This window comes from Elephantulus edwardii, unplaced genomic scaffold (assembly GCF_000299155.1).
Source record: "Elephantulus edwardii isolate Elephantulus edwardi_28Jun2011 unplaced genomic scaffold, EleEdw1.0 scaffold00063, whole genome shotgun sequence".
Classification (NCBI taxonomy): domain Eukaryota; kingdom Metazoa; phylum Chordata; class Mammalia; order Macroscelidea; family Macroscelididae; genus Elephantulus; species Elephantulus edwardii.
The window spans coordinates 5,235,814-5,260,092 of record NW_006399813.1 but is presented as its reverse complement, the minus strand read 5'-3'; the positions used below and the strand labels follow the sequence as shown (position 1 = coordinate 5,260,092).

The 24,279-nt window shown below is 49.0% G+C and overlaps 1 protein-coding gene across 1 annotated transcript; it reads left to right on the top strand.

Annotated features, from left to right (window-relative positions):
* The first annotated feature begins 1,200 nt into the window (after window positions 1-1,200).
* Window positions 1,201-23,574, top strand: SLC26A9 (solute carrier family 26 (anion exchanger), member 9). Its single transcript, XM_006887923.1, has 20 exons — window positions 1,201-1,325; window positions 4,806-4,945; window positions 5,059-5,169; window positions 5,760-5,935; window positions 7,824-7,988; window positions 8,431-8,583; window positions 8,810-8,892; window positions 10,101-10,248; window positions 10,476-10,589; window positions 10,789-10,866; window positions 11,357-11,452; window positions 14,005-14,111; window positions 14,824-14,893; window positions 15,024-15,116; window positions 15,260-15,373; window positions 15,958-16,224; window positions 17,195-17,249; window positions 19,252-19,397; window positions 21,771-21,839; window positions 23,527-23,574. Exons 1-20 carry the CDS (start codon window positions 1,201-1,203, stop codon window positions 23,572-23,574), a joined length of 2,358 nt encoding a protein of 785 aa, XP_006887985.1.
* Window positions 23,575-24,279: the final 705 nt, after the last annotated feature.

The window sequence follows — 24,279 nt, the reverse complement described above, 5'->3', positions numbered from 1 at the left end:
TGTAACCCTTTCACATCCATTAGCTGATTGGACTCTGACAACCACCCTGGAAGCTAGATATGTTCTCCCCATTTCACTGACAGGATGCCTGGGTTTTAGGAGGCAATGTCACTCATGTTTCTAGACCCCTAGTGAATGTTTTAGTTGCTCTGTCCTCGCTCTGCTACTCCTCTGGGAACATCCTCTACACTTTCAGGTTCTCCTCTAGGAAGTTGAGGGGAGCCCTAGCCCTGACATCCAACCTCATCTCAAATCATTTTCCAAACTGTCTACAGCAACCCCACACTCCCCATCTCCCAGTCAGAAACCCTCCCTCCAAGCCTTTCCCGTCTCATCTTTCCCACCTTTTTTCCACTGAGTCCTCCAAAGGGACTTTCCCAGCTCTGGTGGGCAGGAGGAGGACCTGTCATTGAAAGAGGGTGAAAGAAAGTTCCTCGCAGGGAGCTCCCCCCAGGACTTGAGGGCCCTGACACTCGACTCTGCCCGCTCGGCTCCTGGAACGTCAGCGAGGTTGCGCAAAAAAGGCGAGGAGGAGAGAAACACTAGTACACAAGGGTGGGGGAAAGGTTAGGCACAGGAAGCCGTGGGAGAGAGCCACCAGCGGACCATGCTGGTTTCCCCAGACACGCCACTGCAGCCCGGGAAACCTGTTGGTGAAGTCCTAGATGTCTTGTTCAAGAAGGGTCCTTCTGAGGTCACCTCGGCCAGCCCCCTGCCCCGTTTGCTCTGTTTCTCCCAAGCACATTGGCTGAATGGGGTGAAAGTTTTTGCAAGGGAAACTGAAGTCTGGAGAGGGAGAGTGGCGTGAGGTGGGAAGGATCATGTTGGGAGATCCATGTGCTGAGTGTCAGTGGTGACACCTGCCCTCACACCCCTACCTCCCTGCCTCTGGTGTTCAACGGGGGTGAAGGTGATGTCACAGGTGTGGGGTGCCAGTCACCTGCTGCACGCCAAGCAAAACAGACAGGGTGAGTGTGTGCATCATCCGTGCCCGGGCAGGAAGGCCAGCAGGGAAGTGAGGCTGGTGGACAGACTTGAAAGAGGGAAGGGAGGCACCTTGGCGGATGGGGGCGGAGAAGACCAGGATAAAACTCAGCTGCAGCGAGGACCAGAGTGAAGAGGCCCGAGCTGACACTGGGGAGGGATGCCCCCTCATTGTCCCCAACTCTGCTTCTTCCAAAGCTTGTCAATGTTCCAGACATGAGCCAGCCCAGGCCCCGCTACGTGGTTGACAGACCTGCATACTCCCTCACCCTCTTCGATGAGGAGTTTGAGAAGAAGGACCGGACATACCCAGTGGGAGCGAAGCTGCGAAATGCCTTCAGGTAATGTGGCCCAGAGCCCAGCCTCCTCTTGTCTCTGCTTCCTTCCTCCCCTGCCAAAATCCTTCCTGCATAGGAGCATGGCTCCTGCAGAGGGTCCCCAGACAGGGGCTGCTGAAAGCCTTGAGGAAAATGAAGATCCAAACTCTTTTAAGATCCTACAGCCCTATCTGTATTGAGACCCCCAAGGAGGATGAGGACTAGGAGGAAGAACTATGCACAGTTTGGGGCATTCCTGACACCCTGTGTGGGGTTCCCCCACATTTCAGCCTACCCGTCTCTCTTGGGTTCTCATGGATGCTTTAGGTGGTCTCATTGTTGTTATTGTTGTTTGATGCCGTCGAGTCGTAGACGACTCATAGCAACCCTATGAACAAATGGCCTGAGCACTGTTCGTACAGAGTTTCCAGAGGCAAGCCATTTTGGAAGTGGATGCCGCTCCTGGTCTCATTACAACATAAAACATTTACTCTGATGCCATGTTCCCTCTTAGGTAAAGTCTCATTCACCTGCTAGATGTTCCTCCCAGATGCCCAAGGGCCTTAATTTCCTAGGTTGTCCTGTAGGGGGCCTGGATGAGGTCTTCCCAGGTCTTGGGCTCTCCACTCTCACATCTCCAGCCTCCATCATTCCTCCATTTCTTTTCTGGAACTAGAAAAGTGAAAGTGAGACATTGGCTCCAAGAAAGGAGCTATTCCAGGTGCTCTAGGCCTATACCCCAGAGGCTTGAGACTGTAAGTTACCACCTGCCCCTTTCCCAGCTCCTGGCAGACCTCCTCAGGCCTCATTGTGGGCTGGCCCACTCTGCTTCACTGTCCTGGGGAAACAGCTGATTCAGTTACCTGGATTGAGGTCACTGGCAATGGCTGAAGTGGAGATGCAGGTAGAACTGGTTCAGGCCAGGAGAATCACCCACTTGAGTCTTAACTAAAGGCCCAGCCCAACCCTGCTTCACCTGGGAGGATCCATCCCTGCCCAGTTACAGCCAAGGTCTTGGGTACCTGGTGTCTGGGCATTGTATCCACCCCTATGCACCTTCAGTCAGCTGAGCACTGTCAGCCCTTGAGCTCAAAGAGTTTGAGTCTACATTCTCTCTGTAGTGGTGTGATAAGGTATTTGCTGTTGTTCTGAAATGCTGGGCTGATAATAACCACAAAGGGTTGTAGGGGGCCAGCATGGCTCATGAGATTGGCAGGAGATCCGCAAACAGCGCACAGGAGGTGCTCAATCAGTATTTGTTCAATGACTGAATGAATCTCTAGAAAGCTAATCCCTTTCTCCACTTCCCTTTTATGGCTCCGGGGACATCTGTGTCTGTGTTTGCATCTGTTTCCAACTCTCCTTTAGGCTTCAGTTTGCTTTGGCCCAAGTATAGCAGGCTTGCAAATAAGGCTGAGCATGTACTCGCCCTCAAGTGAGTTGTTGTTCTTTCCAAAGCCAGCGAGCTCTCTCTTCCTGAGGCCAGTATTCTCTGCCACAAATAAACCTGCTAGAACTCTTGCAGAGCTGGTCCTCTCTTAGGCCTAAGCTTCAGAGATGCTTAAAGTTCTTGTTCCCTATTCCAACTCCCCTTTCACCATCCTAGAGACAAAGCAAGTGCCCACCAGTCCCAGAGGAGGCCCGGAAGTCAGTGGTGGTGTTGACATCCTAAAATGTTGTTTGGGATAGAAAATCTATCTAATCTTCTCAGTGCCCTTTGTGCTGGTTTCAGCCTTAGGTGACATCCAGGGGATCCAGTGTGAGGGAAATAATTGTTGAGTAACAGCAAAGAGAAAGGAATTGTTGCTGGGAAGGAAAGGAGGCTAATCAGAATAGGCCAGTGAGTCACCAAATGGTCTCCAAGTATTTGAGTTCCCTCAACTGGGAGAAGAAAAGTAAATGCCCCCTCCCCTTCCTGTCATCAATCCATTGGCTGTCACCTCAGAGTTTGTAGGCCCTTGTTCCTACACTCCTGAGCGTCTATGAAAGAACCTGAAGGTGTTCAACAAACAGGGAAGGGATCAACTCTCCCCACCCTGCATTGACCGGTGAACAGCTCCCCCATTCTTTCCTGTGCTGCTGATGAATGAGCAGGGGAAAGGACTCTGATACTGAAGTCATCACACATAAAGGACGGTGAGTCAGCAGTTACGCACCCTGCAGGAACAATGGCCCCTTCCTGGGGGAAAGAACCACAGAAAACCAGCAGCAGCCTCCTCTCGGACTGAGTTTCAACACCAGTGAGGCTTTCATGTATTCACTCTTTCATTTATTCACTCTTTCATGTCTTCAACAGATGTTTACTAAGCATGTCTGAGTCACGCAAGAGGTCTACAAAAACGAGCAAGAGAGGGAGGCCGACCTCTTTCCATGGTGGGGGTTTGCTATCTGGTGGGAAAAACAGGCAGAAAGTGAGTGATTACCATGCTGGTGGACAGGAAGCTGCAGGACCCCTGGCAAGGGGAGACTGGGCCTTTGTTCAGATGAAGAGCCAGAGAAGTTGACCTGGAGGAAATCCATCTGAGCTGGAAATGGCCTCGATGCCTGTGAAGACTAAGACTCTAGAAGATTATTTTGTTGTTGCTATTTACCGTCGGATAGGAACAGATTCATAGCTGACCTTCCATTGGGTTTTCAGAGGCTGTGAATCATAGGAGGAGATTTGAACTGCCTGCCTTTAAGTCTTGTGATTCTCCAACATGAGCTACCAGTGGTCAGGAGACCTGCAGTTAATACGTAGGTTCTCAAGAAAGACTTCCTATCTTTTCTTCTCGGTATCTGTGGCACATAGCACAATGGGTGCTCCGTGTCACCCCTGAATTTTTCATACTTTTTCGACGGATGAATGAATGAATCTCTCCTCCAGCTCAGGAGCCCTGGTGATGCAGTGGTTAACACTCAACTGCTAATCAAAAGTTGAGCAATTGGAACTCACAAGCTGCTCGGTTGGAGAAAAGACCTAGCAATCTGCTCTCATAGTTTGTTCCTGTTGTTAGGTGCCATTGAGTCTAGTGTGATCCACAGCAACTTAACAAACTGATCTGAGCCCTATCCTATCAACCTACATCAACTCTGATTCACTTGAGCCCATTGCAACAGTCACTGGCCTTCCACATTTCCAAGCATGATGTCCTTTTCTAAGGAATAGCCTCTCCTAACAACATGCCCAAAGTATGAGATGAAGCTTCACCATCCTTCCTTCTAAGAAGCACTCTGGCCACATTTTGTCCAGGGGATACTTGTTTGTTCTTTTGACAGTCAATGGGATGTTCAGTATTCTTCTTCAACTGATAAAAGGCATCGATTCTTCTCTTCATCTTTATTCAACACTCAGATACATAGCAACTGATTGAGAAGACCATGGCCTGAATCAGGCTAGGAAACCCTGTGGGACAGTTCTACCTTATCTTACAGAATGACTATGAATCAAGGACACACACAACAATCCCTCAATTTGGAGTGTTTAAGTCATGCTGATGGGAAATCTGCTCTCTTGCTCCACAGATGCTCCTCGGCCAAGGTCAAGACTGTGGTGTTTGGGCTGTTCCCTGTGCTCTCCTGGCTCCCCAAGTACAAGATCAAAGACTACCTTGTCCCTGACCTGCTTGGTGGCCTCAGTGGTGGATCCATCCAGGTCCCACAAGGTGAGGGGCCCCTCAGCCCAGTTTGGCCTGCTGCCTTCTCTTGTCCCTCTCCCCACCCCCATTCCTATGTGACCTCTGTCTCTCTGACCCTTCGTTCTCTTTGTCCTCTGCAGGCATGGCATTTGCTCTGTTGGCCAACCTTCCTGCAGTCAATGGCCTTTACTCTTCTTTCTTCCCCCTGTTGACCTACTTCTTCCTCGGGGGTATACACCAGATGGTGCCAGGTAAGGCCTCTTCCCTCTCTCAGCAGACAAGCTGACTCAGAACCTGAAAACAGGTGCTATAGAGGGAGGGGTTTGGGCAGTTCATCATCTACCTTCCCTTAGAACTGGTTCTGGTCAGCTCTGGAGGGATAGTCAACATCAGAGTCAGTCCCCCATCTCCTGTGACCTTGGAGAAACCTCTTAGATCCATGTCCTCCATTAATATGACCTGTTCTCCTCCCTCGCTGGGCTGTGGGGATGACTGGGTGGAAACGATCCACCACACACCATAAGTCACAACCGTATGTGAGAAACTATCTGACTCACAGGGTAGCTCAGCAGGGACACTATAGAAATGTTTGGTGCTGGGGAGACAGAAATATAAGGCCTAGTTATGAGGCCCAGTTTCTGGCTCAGGCACTGTTTGTGTTTCTGAGCTCCTTTTCTCACACGTCCAGTGTGATAGCGACAGTTGGGGTGAACACACTGTGTGGAGTGTACCTCACATGCAGACATGAATGGTTTTGGTTACCCAGTTGGAGGCGTGGGCGGTAGGCATCAGTGGCGTGGCCCAGACCTCTGACTTTTGCTGACTGGGTGGGCCACCACAGGTACCTTTGCCGTTATCAGCATCCTGGTGGGTAACATCTGTCTGCAGCTGGCTCCAGAGTCAAAATTTCATGTCTTCAACGCCACCACCAACGAGAGCTATGTGGACACAGCGGCCATGGAGGCGGAGAGGTTGCACGTGTCGGCCACACTAGCCTGCCTGACTGCCATCATCCAGGTGAGGGGACAGCAGGACTCAGCCTCAAGAGGGTGTCAACTTGCCCTTCTCCTGCCTCGTTTGACCATTAAGGTTAATCTTGGGTCCACCTCCTCACTTTCATCATTCCCAGGGCCTAAACAACCTTGAAATGTCAGACTCTCTTTTCACCCACCTCCTGATCAAAGTGTTCAAAGCAGTAAAAAGGCATTGCTTTGTGTCTCCTGAATTATGGCGAGCATGGTGTATCAGAACAGAACGTTGCCATGTGGGATTTTCAGCGGCTGAAGGTCTGGAAATAGATCGTTAGGCCCTTTTGTGAGATACATCTGGATGAACTTGAAGCTCTAACCTTTGGCATAGGAGCTGAGCAAGCGCACCGTTAATCCAAGGGCTCTGTCCTGACATTACATAATCAAACCCTCCTATAGATTTCTGAGCTGATAACTCTTAACCAGAGGAGACTTCCTCATCTTTCTCCCATGGAGAGATTTGAACCAGGCTAGTGGATCTGAAACACAGTCTTAATGTTATCAATGCAATATTCTGTACACTGTGTCATTCAAGCCTCTTGTCCTGAGCTTGGAGACTATTATAAAGACTCATGGTCTCCCTCTACTAATCTTCCCAGCACATAGCCATTCCCTCTGCCAGCACAGGATCTCCTCTAGCCTTTCTTATGCCTCGAGACTTCTAAGCTATCCAATGCTCCTTGTCCTCTTCCAACCTTCCTGCTCTGAGCCACCGCATCAGCTGCAGGACATAAATGACCACCCTGGACAAAGAGCACTGCCAGGTTTATGACAGGAGATCCTGTTGATAGAAAGCAAAAGAAGAAAGCAACTTCAGAGCACACCTTTCCTTCCTTCAGTCATTCAATTGACACTTTTTTTTTTTGCTATTTCACTGTGCCAGGAACTGGGATAGGTCCTGGGATACAAAGATAAGTAAGAAAGAGTCTCAGTTCTCCAGGAGCTCACAGACCAGCAAAGGAAGTAGCCATGTAAACAGATAAATGTGTATGCAGTGAGATAAGCCTCATAATAGTGCTTCCTACAAATAGCTGTGGGAACACAGAACAGAGGGGTCGGGAAAGGCCTCAAAGAGGAGCTAACACTTGACCTGAGTCTTCAAGGATGAATAGAAGTTAGCCAGTAAGCAAATGGACAGGTACAGAAGAATGGTCCAGACAGAGGGAACAGCACCAAAAGGAGCAAGGCTTGAGAAAATGTGCTCTCTCGCCAGGAAAGGGCAAGGAGTCTGGTGTTCCTGAAGGATGAGAGGGATTAAGGAGACGAGGCCAAAGAGGAGGCCAGAAAGACAGGCAGGAGACAGACAATGAAGTCCACAGTCTGGCCACTAAGTCTCAGAAGAGAGTAGAGCATTTGTCAGTTTACAAGGTATAATCCAGCTGCAGAGATGATGGTAAATGAGGGGGTAGGTTCATTGAGGCAGGGGGCCTGCTGGGATGTTGCCCAGCTCAAGGTGGTTGGAGTGGACAGTGAGCTGGGGGTGGAGTATCTTACCAGCAGCATTTATAGGACTTGGTGATAGATTGGATGTGGGAGGAGAAGGAGAATGACTCTTAAGTTTTTGGTTGGGCAATTGTATAGGTGGTGATATCATTGATCGAGAGAGGAAACACTGGGAGAGGACGGGAGGCATTTCAAAGATAATGAAAATGAACCCAGTGATGAATGACAAAGAGCTCTGTGCTCCAAAGGAAGTAAAGGTCTGAGGGCCAGTAAGGACAGTAAAAGTAAGGGCAAGGTCAGGACAAGGTTAAGAAAGACTCATCCTAGAGCCTCTGCCGCCCCAGGGATGCACTGAACTCCAGGTCTGGATTGGGGCTGGTAGACCAGGAGCTGTTGACAAGTTGGATCTTTCCTCACTTCCTTTCTCCTCACAGATGGGCCTGGGCTTTGTGCAGTTTGGCTTTGTGGCCATCTACCTCTCTGAATCCTTCATCCGGGGCTTCATGACAGCTGCTGGCCTGCAGATTCTGATCTCAGTGCTCAAATATGTCTTTGGATTGACCATCCCCTCCTACACAGGCCCAGGGGCCATTGTCCTTGTGAGTCTGGGAACAGACCCCTGCAACTGGAAGGGGGCTCCTGGAGATGAGGTGGAGGTTCTCAAGTGAGGATTGACTGGTCCATTGTTCAAAGAGGATCCAGAGGGTTCTCTCCTTGAGCAGGAGGGCCGATCACATGACCATTAAGGTTTGCGGAGGTTTTCCATAGCTACGCTCTGCTGGAAAGGACATGTATACCCTTCAACGGTTTACCTCCCTGCTTAGGAAGTTCTCCCTTCTGCCTAACCTCTATCCCTTCTCCTGCAGTTTGAATTCCTTGTAGAAGAAAAGAGTTAGCTTTGTCATATCAGCATGAACAATTCTGAGAGGGTGGCCTCCACTGAGCGTTATTGACATCCCTTTGCTGGGTTAGGTTCCAAAGGGTGGGAGGAGCGTGGGAAGAGGGGGTAGGAGTCTGTGAGCACGATGCTCTCTCCCCTAGACTTTCATTGACATTTGCAAAAACCTCCCCCACACCAACATCGCCTCGCTCATCTTCGCCCTCATCAGCGGCTTCTTTCTGGTGCTGGTGAAGGAGCTCAATGCTCGCTACATGCACAGGATCCGCTTTCCCATCCCAACAGAGATGATTGTGGTAAGGATACTGCCCGGGCGGGGTCCTGGGGGCCAGGTGGGAGGGGCAGTGAGAAGAGGAGTCCCTACTCATCCCTCGCCCACCCCACTGGCTCCTCAGGCCATTGCTCTTCAAGGAGCAAGATTTGGGGTTGTAGGCCTCCAGGAAAAAGGAAGGGAGTGCTGGGAGAGAGCCCCGTGCTCACTTCTACTTAGGACCCATCTCAAGTCTGTTTTGATATTTTTAGGTAGTGGTGGCCACAGCCATCTCTGGAGGCTGTAAGATGCCCAAAAAGTACCACATGCAGATCGTGGGAGAGATTCAGCGTGGGTGAGTTTGAGTGTCCCTGAAGCTGGCCCCGATTTCATCATACTACCACCAAGACTCAGACTCCATGAGAGAAATGAGATAGCCCCGTGACAGAGTCTGATAAACTGTAGGACACTGATCAAACGCACATGACTTCAGAGTTCAGGCTGCTTTACAAAAGTTGAGCCTTAACTCTTAGACTCTTCCCAAAGTCTCATTCAGCCCATGTTTTTCAGGAAAAACTCTGGTCAGCCCCTTGCTGGCTCCATGCTTAGCTCTAATGCACAGCCAAGTAGAAAGCCCTCTACCCACAGAACCCCATCAAGCCTCCATGAGTGCTAAGCACGAGGCCCTGGGAGGAGAAACCAGTAAAGAACGAAATCCCCACAGCAATGCAGTGACCAGCAAAGGGTCTGGTGACTAGTTATGTATAAAGTGCTAGTGGCACAACAACAAAGTACTTACCTGCTAATCAAAACACTGGTGGTTCAAACTCACTTGCTAGTCAAAACACTGGTGGTTCAAACTCACCTAATAGAACTATGTTCATCTGCTACCACAGAGATTAAAAGCCTAGAAAACTATAGGGGGCAGTCTCTGTCATATGTGTTGCTGTGTGGAAATTGATGTTAAATATCATTGAGTCAAGTACGAATCATAGCAACCCTATGAACAGTGGATGTGAAGCCTGTCCTATCCTGTGCCACCCTCATCGTCTCTGATACACTCAAGCCCACCTTTATGGTCACAGTGTCAATCCACCTCATTGTGAGTCTTCTCCTTCGCTGACCCTCCACCTTTCCAAGCATGATGTCTTTTTCCAAGGACTGGTCTCTTCTAACAACATGTCCCAAGTATATCAGATGAAGTTTCACTATCCTTGCTTCCAAGGAGCACCCTGGTTGCACCTTTTCCAAAATAGCGCACCTTCATTCTTTTAAGAATCTAGAATCTGAGCTTCAACAAGCCGGGAAGCCCTATGACTTGTTGGCTTTATGACCTTGTGCAAATTATTTGAGGTCTCTAAGCCTCAGGTTTTTTCTATGTAAAGTAAGCATGATGGTGTCTGTTCTACAAGGTTGTACTGAGAATTCAGACAGGGAGAGAATATCTATGAAGGGCTCTGCAGATGCTGGGACCTGAACAAATGCTACTGGTTGATGGAAGATGTAGTTGTCTTCCCTCTGCTCACATCCAAGGGTCCTACTTCCTCTCTGATTCCCTGGCAGGTTCCCTGCTCCGGTGGCACCTGTGGTTTCTCAGTGGAAGGACATGATTGGCACAGCGTTTTCGTTAGCCATCGTGGGCTACGTCATCAACCTGGCTATGGGCCGGACCCTGGCCAGCAAACATGGCTATGATGTGGATTCTAACCAGGTAGCTCTGGCCACCTCTGTCAGCACTGGGTGAAATGGGACATGGCCAGCAAAGACTGGGCAAGAGACATCTTGGAGAACTTTGGGTTGAGACCGCTACGGCCAGAAAGGGGACTGAGAATGTGTAAATTCGTAACTAGAGGCTGGACTTGTTTCCACCAACTCTTCCTTCCCCTGGGCTCAGGCATTGGCCTCTCAACTTCCAATCCTGCGCTTCTTTCCCCACAGGAAATGATTGCCCTAGGCTGCAGCAACTTCTTTGGCTCCTTCTTTAAAATCCATGTCATCTGCTGTGCTCTCTCGGTCACTCTGGCTGTGGACGGAGCTGGAGGGAAGTCTCAGGTGAGCCCAGGGCCTGGGAGTGAGAGGTGAGGTAGAGCCCAGACTATGTGCCCAGAGGAGCTCAGGCACCCACAAGCCGGGTCAGCTGTCTCAACGTCCTGCCCCTCTTTGCTGCTGATCCTCTGTCCACTCTACTCAAGTCTCTACTGGAAGGAGTCAAGAGCAAGAATCCACAACACCCAACTCTTTCTCTGAACAGGTGGCAAGCTTGTGTGTGTCCCTGGTGGTGATGATCACCATGCTGGTTCTGGGCTCCTATCTCTACCCTCTCCCCAAGGTAAGAGTCCACAAGATATCAGAGGATAAGAAGAGACTAGAGGGGGAGTAGTGCAAGAACAAGCCCAACGAGCTGCTGGCCTTGTTGCTGTACTGAGTACAAAAGGCTCTCATTGGGCAATTTGATCATGATAGCATCCTTGCGAAGTAAGCAAAGCAAGATCAGTTCTCCCCCCCCCATTTTACAGATAGAGAAAGTTGAGGCTGAGAGAGTCTCAGTGGTTTTTTTCATAGTGAGATAATTCAGTGAGGAGGGGTCTAATCTTGGTGCTATTTAAGAATGAGGGAAAAGAAGAAGGTGAAGGATGGGGATAGGGTGGACCACATGGCTCTAAGGGCCTACAGTCTCCAAACCTATAATTGAAGGCATAGAGTTGGGGAGCTCTGGAATTCCAGGTGTGTCCTGCCAGGCCCTGAGGTCAGGCTCTTGTAGGAAGGGAATAAAGAAGGTGAGGCCCAAGGTAACATATGACAATGTTCTCTCTCTCCAGTCTGTGCTGGGGGCCTTGATAGCTGTCAATCTCAAGAACTCTCTCAAGCAACTTGCTGACCCCTACTATCTGTGGAGAAAGAGCAAGCTGGACTGTGTAAGTGTTGGGAAGTCTTTAGGTTACCCATTCAAACCACAATCCCGCCTTCAAACCAAAGTCAATTGCTGTTGTCCTAATAATGACCCATCTCCTCTGCTGTCCCCGATTAACCAGGGAGTGGTTAAGAGCCACCCTGTGTGCAGATTCCAGCTCAGTCATTCACTGCTTGGTGACCACAAGTCCCTTCAACTTCCTCAGTCTTACCTTTTCTAGATGTACAAGGAACATCTTCTGTTCCTTGTCCGCTACAGCTGCTGAGGGAATTGAGATGAGACGAGCAGCACATGGTCTGAATTCTAGCTTGTGCTCAATACAAGTTAGCTATTATAATGTTTATGGTTTCTAGTTCTAAACAGGCAAAATAAGAGCATTTTTAAAAGGATACAGTTTGTTTCCATGCCAGAGCACAAGGCCAGTGGATCAGTGTCTTGAACAAGGACTTCTCTGGCGCTACGTTTCCTCATCTGTAGTGCCTGGGTTAGTTGTGGCCGCCTCATATTCTTGTCCTGAGGATTAAATGAGATCAGGATGGGAAAGCACCAAGCAGCCCAAGTTATTGTTATGATGAGTCATATCCTTCACTACACAATAGTAATCAGGGCTACATGTATTGACAACATGGAATTATCCCCATTTAAGCCCCACCACAACCTGAAAGACAATTTAGTAACCTCACTTAGGCATGATGCAACCAAAGCTGAGTGGTTAAGTAATTCATCAAAGACTTTAGCGGTAGTTAAGAGGCAGAGTCTGGATTTGAACCCAACGTCTTTGCCTCTAGACCTTTGGACCATATTATCTTCTAATGAAAGGAGTACCAGCAAAACACAGAGAAAACAATGCAAAACCCAGAGAATTGACTGATATATTCTGGGTCCTCCAGCGGTAGGTGATGAGAATATGGAGGAAAACGTATATCCTAGTTTCAAAACCAAGGATCTGCTTTTAACACACCTCAACAACTCCTCTGCTATAACAAGAGTCTCTAATAGTACAGAGACAGTATAGAGACTAGTATAGAGACTAGTATAGGACCTCCATGGCTGCACAACAGTTCCATACAGGAATCTAGGTAGATTCATTTTGTTTAGAAGGATTGGTGGAAAACTAAGGGATCTATGAGGAGTCCTGGGAATGTCAAGGGATCGGCAGTTCAAAGCCACACAGCCGCTCTACAGGAGAAAGCCTTGAAGCTTTATTTCCATAAAGATTACAGCCTAGATAAAATAAAAATAATTTTTAAAAAATATATTACAGCCTAGAAAAATCCTGAGGTAGCTCTACTCTGTCTCATGAAGTCACCATGAGTTGAAATAGACTTGCTGGTATCCAATAAGAACATCTACCACCACCTATGGGGCCCATGAGGTGCAACTTTCATGCTTTTAGCTGCATGAGCAAGCACCAGGCAGTCTGTCAGGGTGCAGTCACTGAGCACCTACTGGGGCATAAGGAGCTTACATACAGAGCGTGGGGAGAAAGGAGCTCACGGTTCTTGAGATCGTTGGTTGCCACCACTGTTGTGTTATTAGTCACCATGGAGACGTGCTGTCCTCACGCACAAGAGGACAAAGCATCACCCAGTGCTGTGCCACCTCCACAGTCATTTCCATGTTCAAGTCCACTGTTGCAGCCACTGTGTGTCTTAAATGCCTTCTGACCTGGGGGTGTGCATCTTCTACCATGATATTGGATTGTTCTGTTCCTATCCAAAGCCTTTGCGTTGGGTCCTTTTCAGACTAGGCCTTTCATCCTACTAGTATTCAGGTTGTTCCACTGCAACCTGCCTGCTATGGATGATCCTGTTGGTACTTGAACAACTAGTGGAGTAGTTTCCCATGTTACAGCAATATGCAAGCCACTAAATGGGATTATAAGCCAAGACTTTTATGTGCCTTAGCTCTTATTTATGGGGCTTCGTCTGACATACTTTGGGCATGTTGCAAGGAGGAACCAGTTCTTGGAGAGGGATGTCATGTTTGGAAGGGTGGAGGGACAGTGCAGGAGAGGAAGACCATCTATGAGGTGGATTGATGCAGTGACTGGGGTAATGAGGGTAGGTGTGTCGGAGACAATAAGGTTGGCACAGGATAGAGGTTTCAGGGCTGTTGTACAGAGGGTCACTAGGAGTTGCAAGTGGCTTGATGGCACATAACAACAAACTCTTTATTATTTTTGTAAAGTAAATATTATTATTCTCCCTTTATAGTTTTGAAACTGAGGCTAGTGAATAGGAGAAAGAACTCTGAACCCAGATATCTCTAAGCCAAGATCCATGTTCTTACTTTGTCCTGCTGCCTTCCTGCATAAACTGGGTTTGTCTATTCAAAGAAACAACAACCCAGCAACAGCAAACAAGATGAGGGGGCCATACTCGGTTTAGGAGAAATGGGCATGTGTAACTGAAACACAAATACATACAATATTGCAATAAAAAGGAAGGGTGGGTCTGAAGTTGTGCTAGCAGAGAATAGCCTTGCTAATCCAGGAAGACTTCCTGAAACAGGTGGCCTTCTTCAGGCTTATTTCTGACAGTTCTCTCCTCGCAGTGCATCTGGGTTGTGAGCTTCTTGTCCTCTTTCTTCCTGAGCCTGCCATATGGTGTGGCGGTGGGCGTCGCCTTCTCTGTACTGGTTGTGGTCTTCCAGACTCAGTTGTAAGTAACACCCTCCTCCCACTAAAACTCAGTGATAGGGATCTTAGTCCAGACTCCCAAAGACTCCCAGATCCAGGCAGACTCAGCCCTACAGATTTTTTTATCCATCTGGGCTATACTAGAGGTGATGCCAGGTCTGAGCAGAACCAATCCAACAAGGACTGAAGGCCCAGAGTAGGTTGACTTCTCATAACTTGAATGCCCAACCCTTGTCATCATGGTCCTGAAGGGCTCAGGAAAAAGCAGGGGAAGTTGGAGAAGAGTGGGTGGATGAGACTCAGTCTTTCCAGAGGGACTTCCAGGACCTCAGACAACCAGGAGAATACAAGGCCACAGAACAGAGGCTCTGTCCTTCCTGGAACAAGAGTAGGTAGTACAGGCCGGACACACCACAGGGAAGGGGCCCAAAGTCAAGGCAGAAAGGATACCGACTATTATGCAATCCTGTCTTTCCCTCTTGAGATCCCAGATCCAGTAACTGACTTCAGGAACCTCCTGCCTCCCTTCTTCTTCCCTAAGCCCCAGTCTGGGAACTGTCAAAGGCCCCTTGCTTACAACCCACCCATAAGCCACGCAGAAAGGCAGACAAGCTGAGGTGTGAGGAAGGGCCTCCCTCTCCCACCCTGCTGCCCAACCCCACTCCCCAACATCCTCACAGACTCTAGGCCACTCACAGTCTTCTCTTAGGGATTTCTCTTCCTTCTCCTTCCAGTCGAAATGGTGGCGCCCTGGCCCAGGTCATGGACACTGACATTTATGTGAATCCCAAGATCTACAATAGGGTACGTACGTACATGACCCCAGCTTATGATCTCTCCTCTTCGCCTTGTCCCTGCTCTGAGATGATAAGTTTTGGGGTTTTGTTTGTTTGTTTTTTAAGTCAGTGTAAACAATGCCATCTTCCTATCACAGGTCCAGGAAATTGCAGGGGTTAAGATCATCACTTACTGCTCCCCTCTCTACTTTGCCAACTCAGAGATCTTCAGGCAAAAGATCATTGCCAAGGTGAGGCCGAATCCTCTGGCTGCCAGAGACTGAACAAAGACTCAGCTCAGAATATGGGAGCAGAAATGACAAGCGGGAAGCCGAGAACAGGCCACTCCCAGACAGGGTGAAGGTCCAAGCTTCTGTTTCCTCTTTCCCACCAGACCGGAGTGGACCCCCAGAAAATATTACTGGCCAGGCAAAAGTACCTCAAGAAGCAGGAAGCAAGGAGAAAGACACCCACACAGCAGAGGAAATCTCTATTCATGAAAAGAAAGGTAAACTGAGGCTCAGAGAGCCCACCATCCTTCTCTCCTGTTCATTTGGCATCTGGTGCCCTAGTACCCCAACTCCACTCTATCCACGGGCCACTGACATTCTTCTTCGGTGGGGGGTTGCCAAGCTCCCAGGGTGTACAGTAAATTCCCGTGACAGCTTCTCCCCACTTTGCCACCAAGATAGGACAGGCTCACAGACCTTTGCTTGGGGCTGAGCTTGGGTGAAGAGAAACAGTAATTAAACTAAGATTCCCAGCAAACACACAGCTAGCTAGACTGGGGTGGCTACAGGGTTCAGAGATGTAGCAAACACAGGACAAAAAGAGCCTGATTGTCTCCAAAGAGGTTTGCGCTGCAAGTATGGACCGAGGCTTCTGTGGCTCTTTGGGAAGGCTGCTCCTCATTGTTCTGGATGTGGGAGGTTGAGTTTGCAGACTCCGCCTAAGAAAGATCCTTTCTTTGGGAGGAGTTTCTTAGCCTCCACCCTCCACCCGCCCAACACACTCCTCTGTTCCCCTGGCCGCTTGTTCAGCGCAGTGAAGTCAGGTTCCCTTTAATAACTCCACCCCCACCCGCCCCTCCAGACTGTCTCCCTGCAGGAGCTCCAGCAAGATTTTGAGAGTCCCTCCCCCACCGACCCCAATAACAACCAGACCCCTGCTAATGGAGCCATGGTGTCCTACATCACCCTGAACCCTGACACCTCCTCAGCGGCCCACTGTGAGCTGCCAGGCAGTGAACTCAGTGACACCCTGGCCGGTGTCCCACCCTTCGTCACCTTCCACACCCTCATCCTCAACATGAGTGGAGTCAGCTTTGTGGACCTGATGGGCATCAAAGTCCTGGCCAAGGTGAGGCCCTGTGAGAGAGGGAGCAAGTGCCCAAGTTCCTCCCTTCCTGGAACCCTCATTCCCACTAGCTGAGGCAGGAAGCTCAGCAAAGGAGCTAAATTCCCCTCGGGTTCCCTCCTTTCTGTGGAGATGGCCAGGATTGCCAAGTGCGCCCTGCACAGCGCAGGAAGGAGATTGCAGATTCAGGCCCCCCCTGGTCTATCCCATCCTGGTGGGAACCACACACAGTCCCCTCTCAGGCCACCAGGAACCACCTCAGGCTCTTCTAAATAGAGTCCAGCTTGGCCTCTGACCATAGCCTGAAGCTCCTTCCCTGCAAGACAGCTGGTTCAAGATAGCTTAGGAGAGGAGAAGAAATACTATTATCAGTTCCCCATATCCTCAAGCAAAATGGGCAGCCCAAAACTAATGTGTCACCTGATGACTTTAGTGGACATGTCTAAAGGCAAGAGGCAGTAAACCGCAGGGTTGGCTGAGACAGACAGTCCAGGCAGCGGACCAGAGAGGCTCAGAGAGCATGCAGGCACCACCAGATACAGGGAGGGCTCCGTCCAGCCTGCTTGCCTCCTGCACCTGGAGTCCAGGATGGCCTTGGCTGAAGTCGTAGCCCCTCTGAGCCCCACTCCTCCCCTGCTGTGTCTGCCTAAAGCCATAAATTCAGAGAAGAGTTGGTGTCTAGAACTCACTAGTGAAAGACTCAGCCACAGAAGAGGCCATGGTGCTTTTAAGTGCCTACCATGTTAGCAAAGCTCCACTTCCGCCCGGCTTCCCAGAGAAGCCCTCAACTAACACTCCAGAAAGAAGTCGTTTGCTTTGCTGCTATTTTTACCTATGGGTCCCAGGGCCCTTGAGCTTGCTTGTTTGTCTGGCTTCCTCTCTGAAGTTCAGTTTGTGAATCACTTTGGAGACCCACTCAGAACATTCCTTTCCTTTTATCTCCCAACCCCTTTACCCTCCCCAACTCTTCTAGCTGAGCTCCACCTTCAGGAAGATTGGTGTGAAGGTCTTCTTGGTGAACATTCATGGTAAGAGGAAGAGGCCATTTAGGGGGCTGAAAAGGCTGGCGAGGGGGTGAGGTGGAGGAGGCAGGTTTGAGAGGTGCAGAATGGCAAGGAGGGAGATGAGAACCCCAAGTATTTCCCCAAACTACTGCTCATTCATATGAACTTCAGTCATAAGTCAGGAGAGACTGAGGTGAGATGGCACTGCTGTGGTTCCGTGCTATAGAATCAGCTTCAGTTGATAGCAACCCCATGTACAATAGAACAAAACTGCCCAATCCTATGCCATCTTCACTGTGCTTAAGGGAATTCTGGTGGCCTAGTGGTAAGAACCTGCACTACAATCCCAAAGGCACGCGGTTCGAATCCACCAGCTACTCTGAGGGAGAACGATGGACAATCTTCTCCCATGCTAACTACCTGTGAAAACCCACTGGAGGGTCAGCTATGAGTCAGTTCCAACACGACAAAATACAATAACTGTGCTTAAATCCACTGTTCTAGTCACTGTGTCAATCTACCTCTTTGAGGGTTTTCCTCTCTTCAGCTGACCCTTATTAAGCGCTGTCGAGCCAACTATGACTCTTAGCGACTCTTTGAACAATAAATAGATCTACACCTTGCCCTATCCTGCACAGTCCTCACAATTTTCTTCATGCTTCAGGTCAACATTACAATCACTGTGTCACTCCTCCAGAGTCTTCCTCTCATTAGCTGATGCTCTGCTTTCCAAGTCTGATGCCTTTTTCCAAGGACATCATGGCTGGCTTTTCAGAAGGAGATCACAAGGCTTTCTTTTGAGATGCTTCTGGTTGGTCTTGAACCATCAGCCTTTTGATTAGCAGTTGAGCATGTTAACTGACTTTCATTCTTACCCCTCCTCCACACTCCCCAACACTTCTCACACTGCTAACCTTTTGATTAGCAGTTGAGAACTTAACCATTAAGCTGCCAGGGATCCTTATAAACATCCTAAGAAAATCAATGAAAGAGTTGAGGGATTAAATGCAAAACTTGAGAAAGGACAATTAGGAAAAGCTGTTCCTGTCACTAATTTGCCAAGTGACCTTGGCCAAGTCACTTTGTCTTCCAGGGATCCATTTCCTCCTACATAAAATGAGGAGGTTGGCTAAAAGAACTTGAGTGTTCTCTCCAAATCTAGATGCCCCTGAATCTCACAGAGTGTACACACCTATCAGCTTTAAACACCCATATCAGTTTTATACACAAGATCTCAAGGGTGCAGGTACACAATCCAAGGACAAGTCCTCAGGGCAGTGTAAAGTCGCTTATTAGCATGTATACAAAGAGATTACACACAAGAATTTAAAAAACAAAAGCGATTTGTTAAGCATGTGCGCTTGTGCACACACACACCCACCCCCAGATGTTCAGTCCCTCCCAGCAAAGCTACCTGACTTCAGAGTTGAACTATGTCCCAGACTCTGTGGGGATCCTGCTCTGGGAGCATAGATCTGGATGGCAATGTGCTAACAATGCAGTTCTCTAGTTTCTGCTTCACAAATGGGAAGTGGAACAAGCCTTTCAGATAGTCATTTACATTGAGTCAGAGCTGATTCAAAGCTCCAGTGGGTTTCTTCTGAAGCTGTAAATGGCACGGGAAGTTTGCATGCTTTTCTCCTGAGGATCCACTAGTGGATTCGGACAAACAGAAAGGTGCATGCCTGTAAGTTAGCAAAACTCCCTGTGGGGTAGGCCACCAGAGTTCCCAGCCTGTGGGGCACAGATACTGGCTTAGGAAAGATTTGGGGGTTTGTTTTTCCCTTTCCAATCACTAAGTACCACTTTCCTGAATCAAACTGCTTCCTTCCACCCTGGGTTGAAGAGTCAACATCCTTGAGATCACAATGCCCCCTGGTGCCGAGAACAGATATTGCAGTGCCCATGACTCAGATGCAAGAGCACAAACCCTGTCCCTTCTTCCCTCCTGCTGGGCTCACCTTTCTCCCTCAGCCCCAGTGCAGTGGCCACCAGCTCTCTGAAGGTGACCTTTTCCTCTCTCCAGCCCAGGTGTACAATGACATTAGCCAAGGAGGCATCTTTGAGGATGGGGCTCTCGAACGCAGCCACATCTTCCCCAGCATACACGACGCAGTCCTCTTTGCCCAGGCAAATGCCAGAGACGTGGCCCCGGGACACAGCTTCCAAATGGTAAGGTCTCTGCGCTTGGGAAAACTAGGATCACAGGGCACTGAAAGAGCAGGACTTGGTGGTGGGGCCATTGAGTGACGTTATACTCATAGCGATCTTACCCACCACAGATCAAAGCCCTGCACCTCCTCATGCTCTCCACCGCACTTACACTGGACTCATCAAAAACAAACTCATTGCTGTGGAGTCAGAACCAATTCATTGCTGACCCTCCAGTGGATTTTCAGAGGCCATATGTCACAAGGAAGGAGACGGCTCATTTGTTCTCCCAAGAAGCCACGCTGGTGGATTTGAACCACCAAAGAGCCTTTAAAAGCTTAGCAGGGTGTCTCCCTACCCAGTAGGCCAGCAGAGTTCTCATAAGCAGGACAAGAAGCAATTTTTTAAAAGGAGAAAAATGAGGAGGCCAGGAGAAGGTTTGAGTCCAATTTCAGTTTGACCATTTGACTTGCCCAAGTCTGTTTCCTTCCCTGTAACAGGGACACCTGAAATAATGTGACCTGCCTTAAAGGGGGACTTCTGGCTTTGTTTTAAGTGAAAATTATTATCTTTTCTCTGGTGCAAACTGTTTTAGGATCACTCAAAAGGACCACAAAATTCAGTAGCAACATTCATTGATATCCTGATCTCAAGAATATCCAATGGGTGTTGGGTTCAGCCTGCCTCTCCCATTAATGTGCTAGAAAAGATGTTTGAGGGAGCAGAGGGAGCATCCCTGCCCGTTTTGATTTAGCAGAATTTGAAGATCTTGGGTTGGTGACAGGATGAAGAGGGTGGGTCTGAGCTTGGTCTCAGCTTCCTGATTTGCCAGCTCAGTAAATAGTATGCTAATGAGGTAACACATCTAAGACTCCAGAAAGCAGAGAAACCAGAACAAGCCCACCCACCATGTTCCGCTCCCAATTCGTCTCCTGTCCTTGGCCTCCCAAGGCTCTGTTTGTGCTCCAGGGCCTATAGAAAGGCCTGCCCTGCCCTCTGGGGATCCTAAGAAAGGCCTTTCTGGCCCCAGATCAGCCATTTGCTCTTTGCCTTGAAGAGACTATTGAAGGTGAAGCCACCTGTTGTCTGTGCCAAAGACTACCCAGGAAAACACGGGACCTTGGAGCTGCCTGCCACACTTCACAAGAAACTGTGGGCGAGTGACAGGCTTTCCTATGCCATGAACTTTGTCAGGAGAGTGGGAGATTCTGAAAGAAGCATTGTTTCATCAATAATGCTCAATTACTGCAGTTAACAGATTGCAGTCACATATATATAAATTAGAAAACTTACCCATTGCTGTCGAGTCAGAACTGACTTACAGCTGAGCCTTCGCTGGGTTTCTGAGACTGTGAACACCCACAAACCAAGGGCTTATCTTCCTGTTGTGTTGTCTCTACTGGATTTGAACCACCAGAGAGGCACTGTCTGGCTCAGCAGCCCAACTCCCTGTCAACTCTGCAACCAGACAACCCTAGAAATTAGAGAGAATATATTCGTGTGTGAAATGTAGATTTTAGTCGTATTATAAATGTATTCATATATCTTATATGACTATATCATTGATTTATTCTTATAACTAAGGTGCTGGGATGTGTAATCCCAAAGACTGTGCATCTCAGGTGTTTCAAATGCCCTGGTACCTCAGAGATACACAGCGTTGGAAATCTGATGGGATCTCTATGAGTCAGAACTAACTTGTCAGCAATGAGCTTATATGCAAATTACAGCTATTCACATGTATAGTCATCTGTAGAACAGGGAACGGTGTGTGGTCATAGATGTAAATCATATAGATTCTCTCACTGCCATCAAGCGATTTCCAAATCATAGCTGGCCCTCCACTGTGTTTCCAAGGCTATAAACTTGAACAAGAGAGAACTGCCTGCCTTTCCCCCCTGAAGCTGCTGGTGGATTTGAACCCAGCCTTTGGGGATGCCCAGCCTTTGGGTCAGCAGTGCTAACACTATGAGACTATGCCGACAGAGCTCCCCAAATCCTATTACAGAGAAAGAGACACATGCCCCTTTTGAGCAGCATGAGGTCGAGCCAGTAATGCCAGTTTGATTGTCCTACTTGGACAGATGAGGACACAGATACGCAGAGTGGGGAGCCTAAGTCCTCAGGTTCAAGCAGGTAGTCACTGTCAGTGAGACCAGCACATCATGCCTCTAAAATGCACTCTAAGGAGGACATATGCACACCTGTCTGTGCAAGGAGCAAGGTCACCGGAGGGCTAGATTTTATGAAGCTTAGGAAGAAGTAAGAGGACGAGCTGTCTGTGCATCAGAAAACGTGGTACCCAGAAATCTGCCCATTGTCCTTCCTGCCATCTGGGTGTCAGGCTGGCTTCCTTACTACTGAGCTCATTCTACCCTGATGTCCCCTCTCTAGGCTCCGTTGGATCCTGAGCTCTCCTTGGATGATTCAGAGGAAAGCCCAAGCTACTGGGATTTGGAGCAGGTAAGCTGAGGGGGACTGGGAGGATGTGGGATGGCTGGGAGGGTGGAAGATGGAGGAGGAGAGAAGGAAGGAGACCCTCCCAGACAGAGAGTGTTCACTGGGCTCTCTTCCAAGCCAGTACAGTCATCTTGAAGACAACAACGTGTCATTTTCATCTTGCTTTTAATAGCAGATCTTAATTCTGCTCACTCCTCACAACGCATCATGGGGGAAGGGAGAGACTGTGGGCCAAGTTCTGGAGAACTAATACCTATTCTTAACTCTTCAGTGCATCTGCTAAGGGATCTCTGGTAAACTACATAATCCCACTGAGCCCCAGTTTTTCTCATCTGTGAGATAACAAGAACCATCACTTACATGTTTCACATCTACCTCTCAAGATGCTGAAGGGATTTGGGTGCTTGTTTGCTATTTCAGCAGATATATATAGAGTGCCTACTGCTTGCCTGAAATCATAACAGGGTGGCCACCCAGAAAAGAATAAAATAAACAAAGACCCCTGCCTTCAGGAAATAATACATGTTCTGGTAGAGTCTGATGACTTCTAGGGGGTCCTGTGAATCATTGTTGTATGTAGATAGACCTGAAGAACTAAGAGTTTAGCAAGTGTGCAAGGTTCTCCTAAGGTCCTGACCTGAGTATTAGCATGAACCAAATGCCCTGAGTTGAAGCAGGTGATGACCAGGTTGAGAGATATCTACACTGGGGTCTATTAAAAATCATTTCTTCTGATGTCCCTTCCCATTCTTTTTGGCCTCAGAGTTTGCAGTCCTCTGAAAGCATTTCTGAGGGTACAACGTGTCGATGAATGATATCAGAAAATAGAGCTGAGCCACAGAGATCTGACAACCTGATTTCTGTGTCCCCAGACCCATCAAAAACTGTAAACCAAATCCATTTCTTTGAGTCAATTAGAATTCCTGATGACCTCCCGTGGTCCAGGGGAGATCAGAAATCTCTAACACCTCTAAAAGCCCGCATAGTAGCGCTGGTGGCTTAGTGGTAAAGAATTGTGCTGCCAACCCAAAGGTATGTGGTTCAAATGCACAAATTGCTCCACACAAGAAAGATGGGCAATCTCTTCCCAAAACATTTACTTCCTCTGTAAAGCTGCAGGAGTCGTCTCTGACTCCGCAATACTAAACAAGACGTAACAGTTGAGGAGAGGAAGAGAGGACTTTGGAGATTATTTGTCTTGTCCCTTTACTTTTCCTGATGAAGAAATGTAAGCTAAAAAAAGGGACAAGAGGGACGTAGAAGGTTACGACACACACTTGGGGAGTGGGGACAGGGAGGAGGGCGTGTTAGAATGTCACCACCGGCTCACCTGCCTTTCCCTGTGTACACACACACTCTCTGATTCATTCACACTCTTACATAGACACACACGTCACACATTCATACTCCCCTAGACACACTCTTACATACTCACACTCACATGCTCACATACTCACATTCATAAACACACTCTCACACAAAGATACACCCTCATGGTCTTACACACTCACTCTTATCGACAGACACACTATTACACAGACACACACACTCTCTCACACACACACATTCACTCACTCACTCATCGTACCTCTTCCTGGCCAGAGGTCCATGGACTCTCATCTTGGACTCAGCCTCTCTGAACCCAACCGCTCTAACTTTTCCTCCTGCCATTCTCCTCTCATCCCTGCAGGAGATGTTCGGGAGCATGTTTCACACAGAGACCCTGACCGCCCTGTGAGGGCCCAGCCAGTCCTCACACTTCCTCCAAGTGCCTGGCACCTGGGACTCGATGGGAGATGAGCCCAGAGCCCTGGGAGTGGTGTGGAGAGAGCAGATCCACCTGGACTTTGTCTGTTCTCTAGCCTCTCCGGCTCCTCCTCTGCCTCCCTCCTGGCATCTGGAGAAAGAGCTCATCTCAGCACGTGGAGCGGCTCTGATAGGAGTGAAGGCTCCAGGGCCCATGGCTCTGGCCTTGAAAGGGCTCCTGGCGAGCACTGAGCAAGGCTCCTGCTCAATCTGCTCACCCAGGCTCTGCCACGGCAGCCGACAGGGCCCCTGACTTCTAGGATTTCAGAGTGATCCGAGAAGAGAGAAGAAAGTCTGACTGCTAACTTGGACCATGAGCCTTACGACTGCTCTGGGCCTGTGTGACCTGGCAGTACAGGGTGTCAAGCTGCCTCAGAGCACAGGGGCCTGGCTGCAGCCATGGGAACTCATACCCACCATGCTCCAAACTCAGTTAGGCCTCAGGTTTACCCCCTCTAGCTGCCCCAGTGCTATCACTGGGGGCTCTTCATCCCTGGAACTACACCCCATGTGCTTCCCCCAGTTCCCTTGTCCCTGGGCTCATCATCCCAGGACATCAGGCTTTAGTCTAGGGAGTGTCCAGGGTCCTCAAGACGGCCAGAACTGGCCCATCAAAGCCAGCCCCCACAAGGCAGCT

Coding starts and splice junctions, on each gene's coding strand:
- SLC26A9 (XM_006887923.1), top strand. CDS start 1,201: ATGAGCCAGCCCAGGCCCCGCTACGTGGTTGACAGACCTGCATACTCC. Junction 1,326..4,805: donor AAGCTGCGAAATGCCTTCAG/GTAATGTGGCCC, acceptor CTTGCTCCACAG/ATGCTCCTCGGCCAAGGTCA. Junction 8,893..10,100: donor GTGGGAGAGATTCAGCGTGG/GTGAGTTTGAGT, acceptor ATTCCCTGGCAG/GTTCCCTGCTCCGGTGGCAC.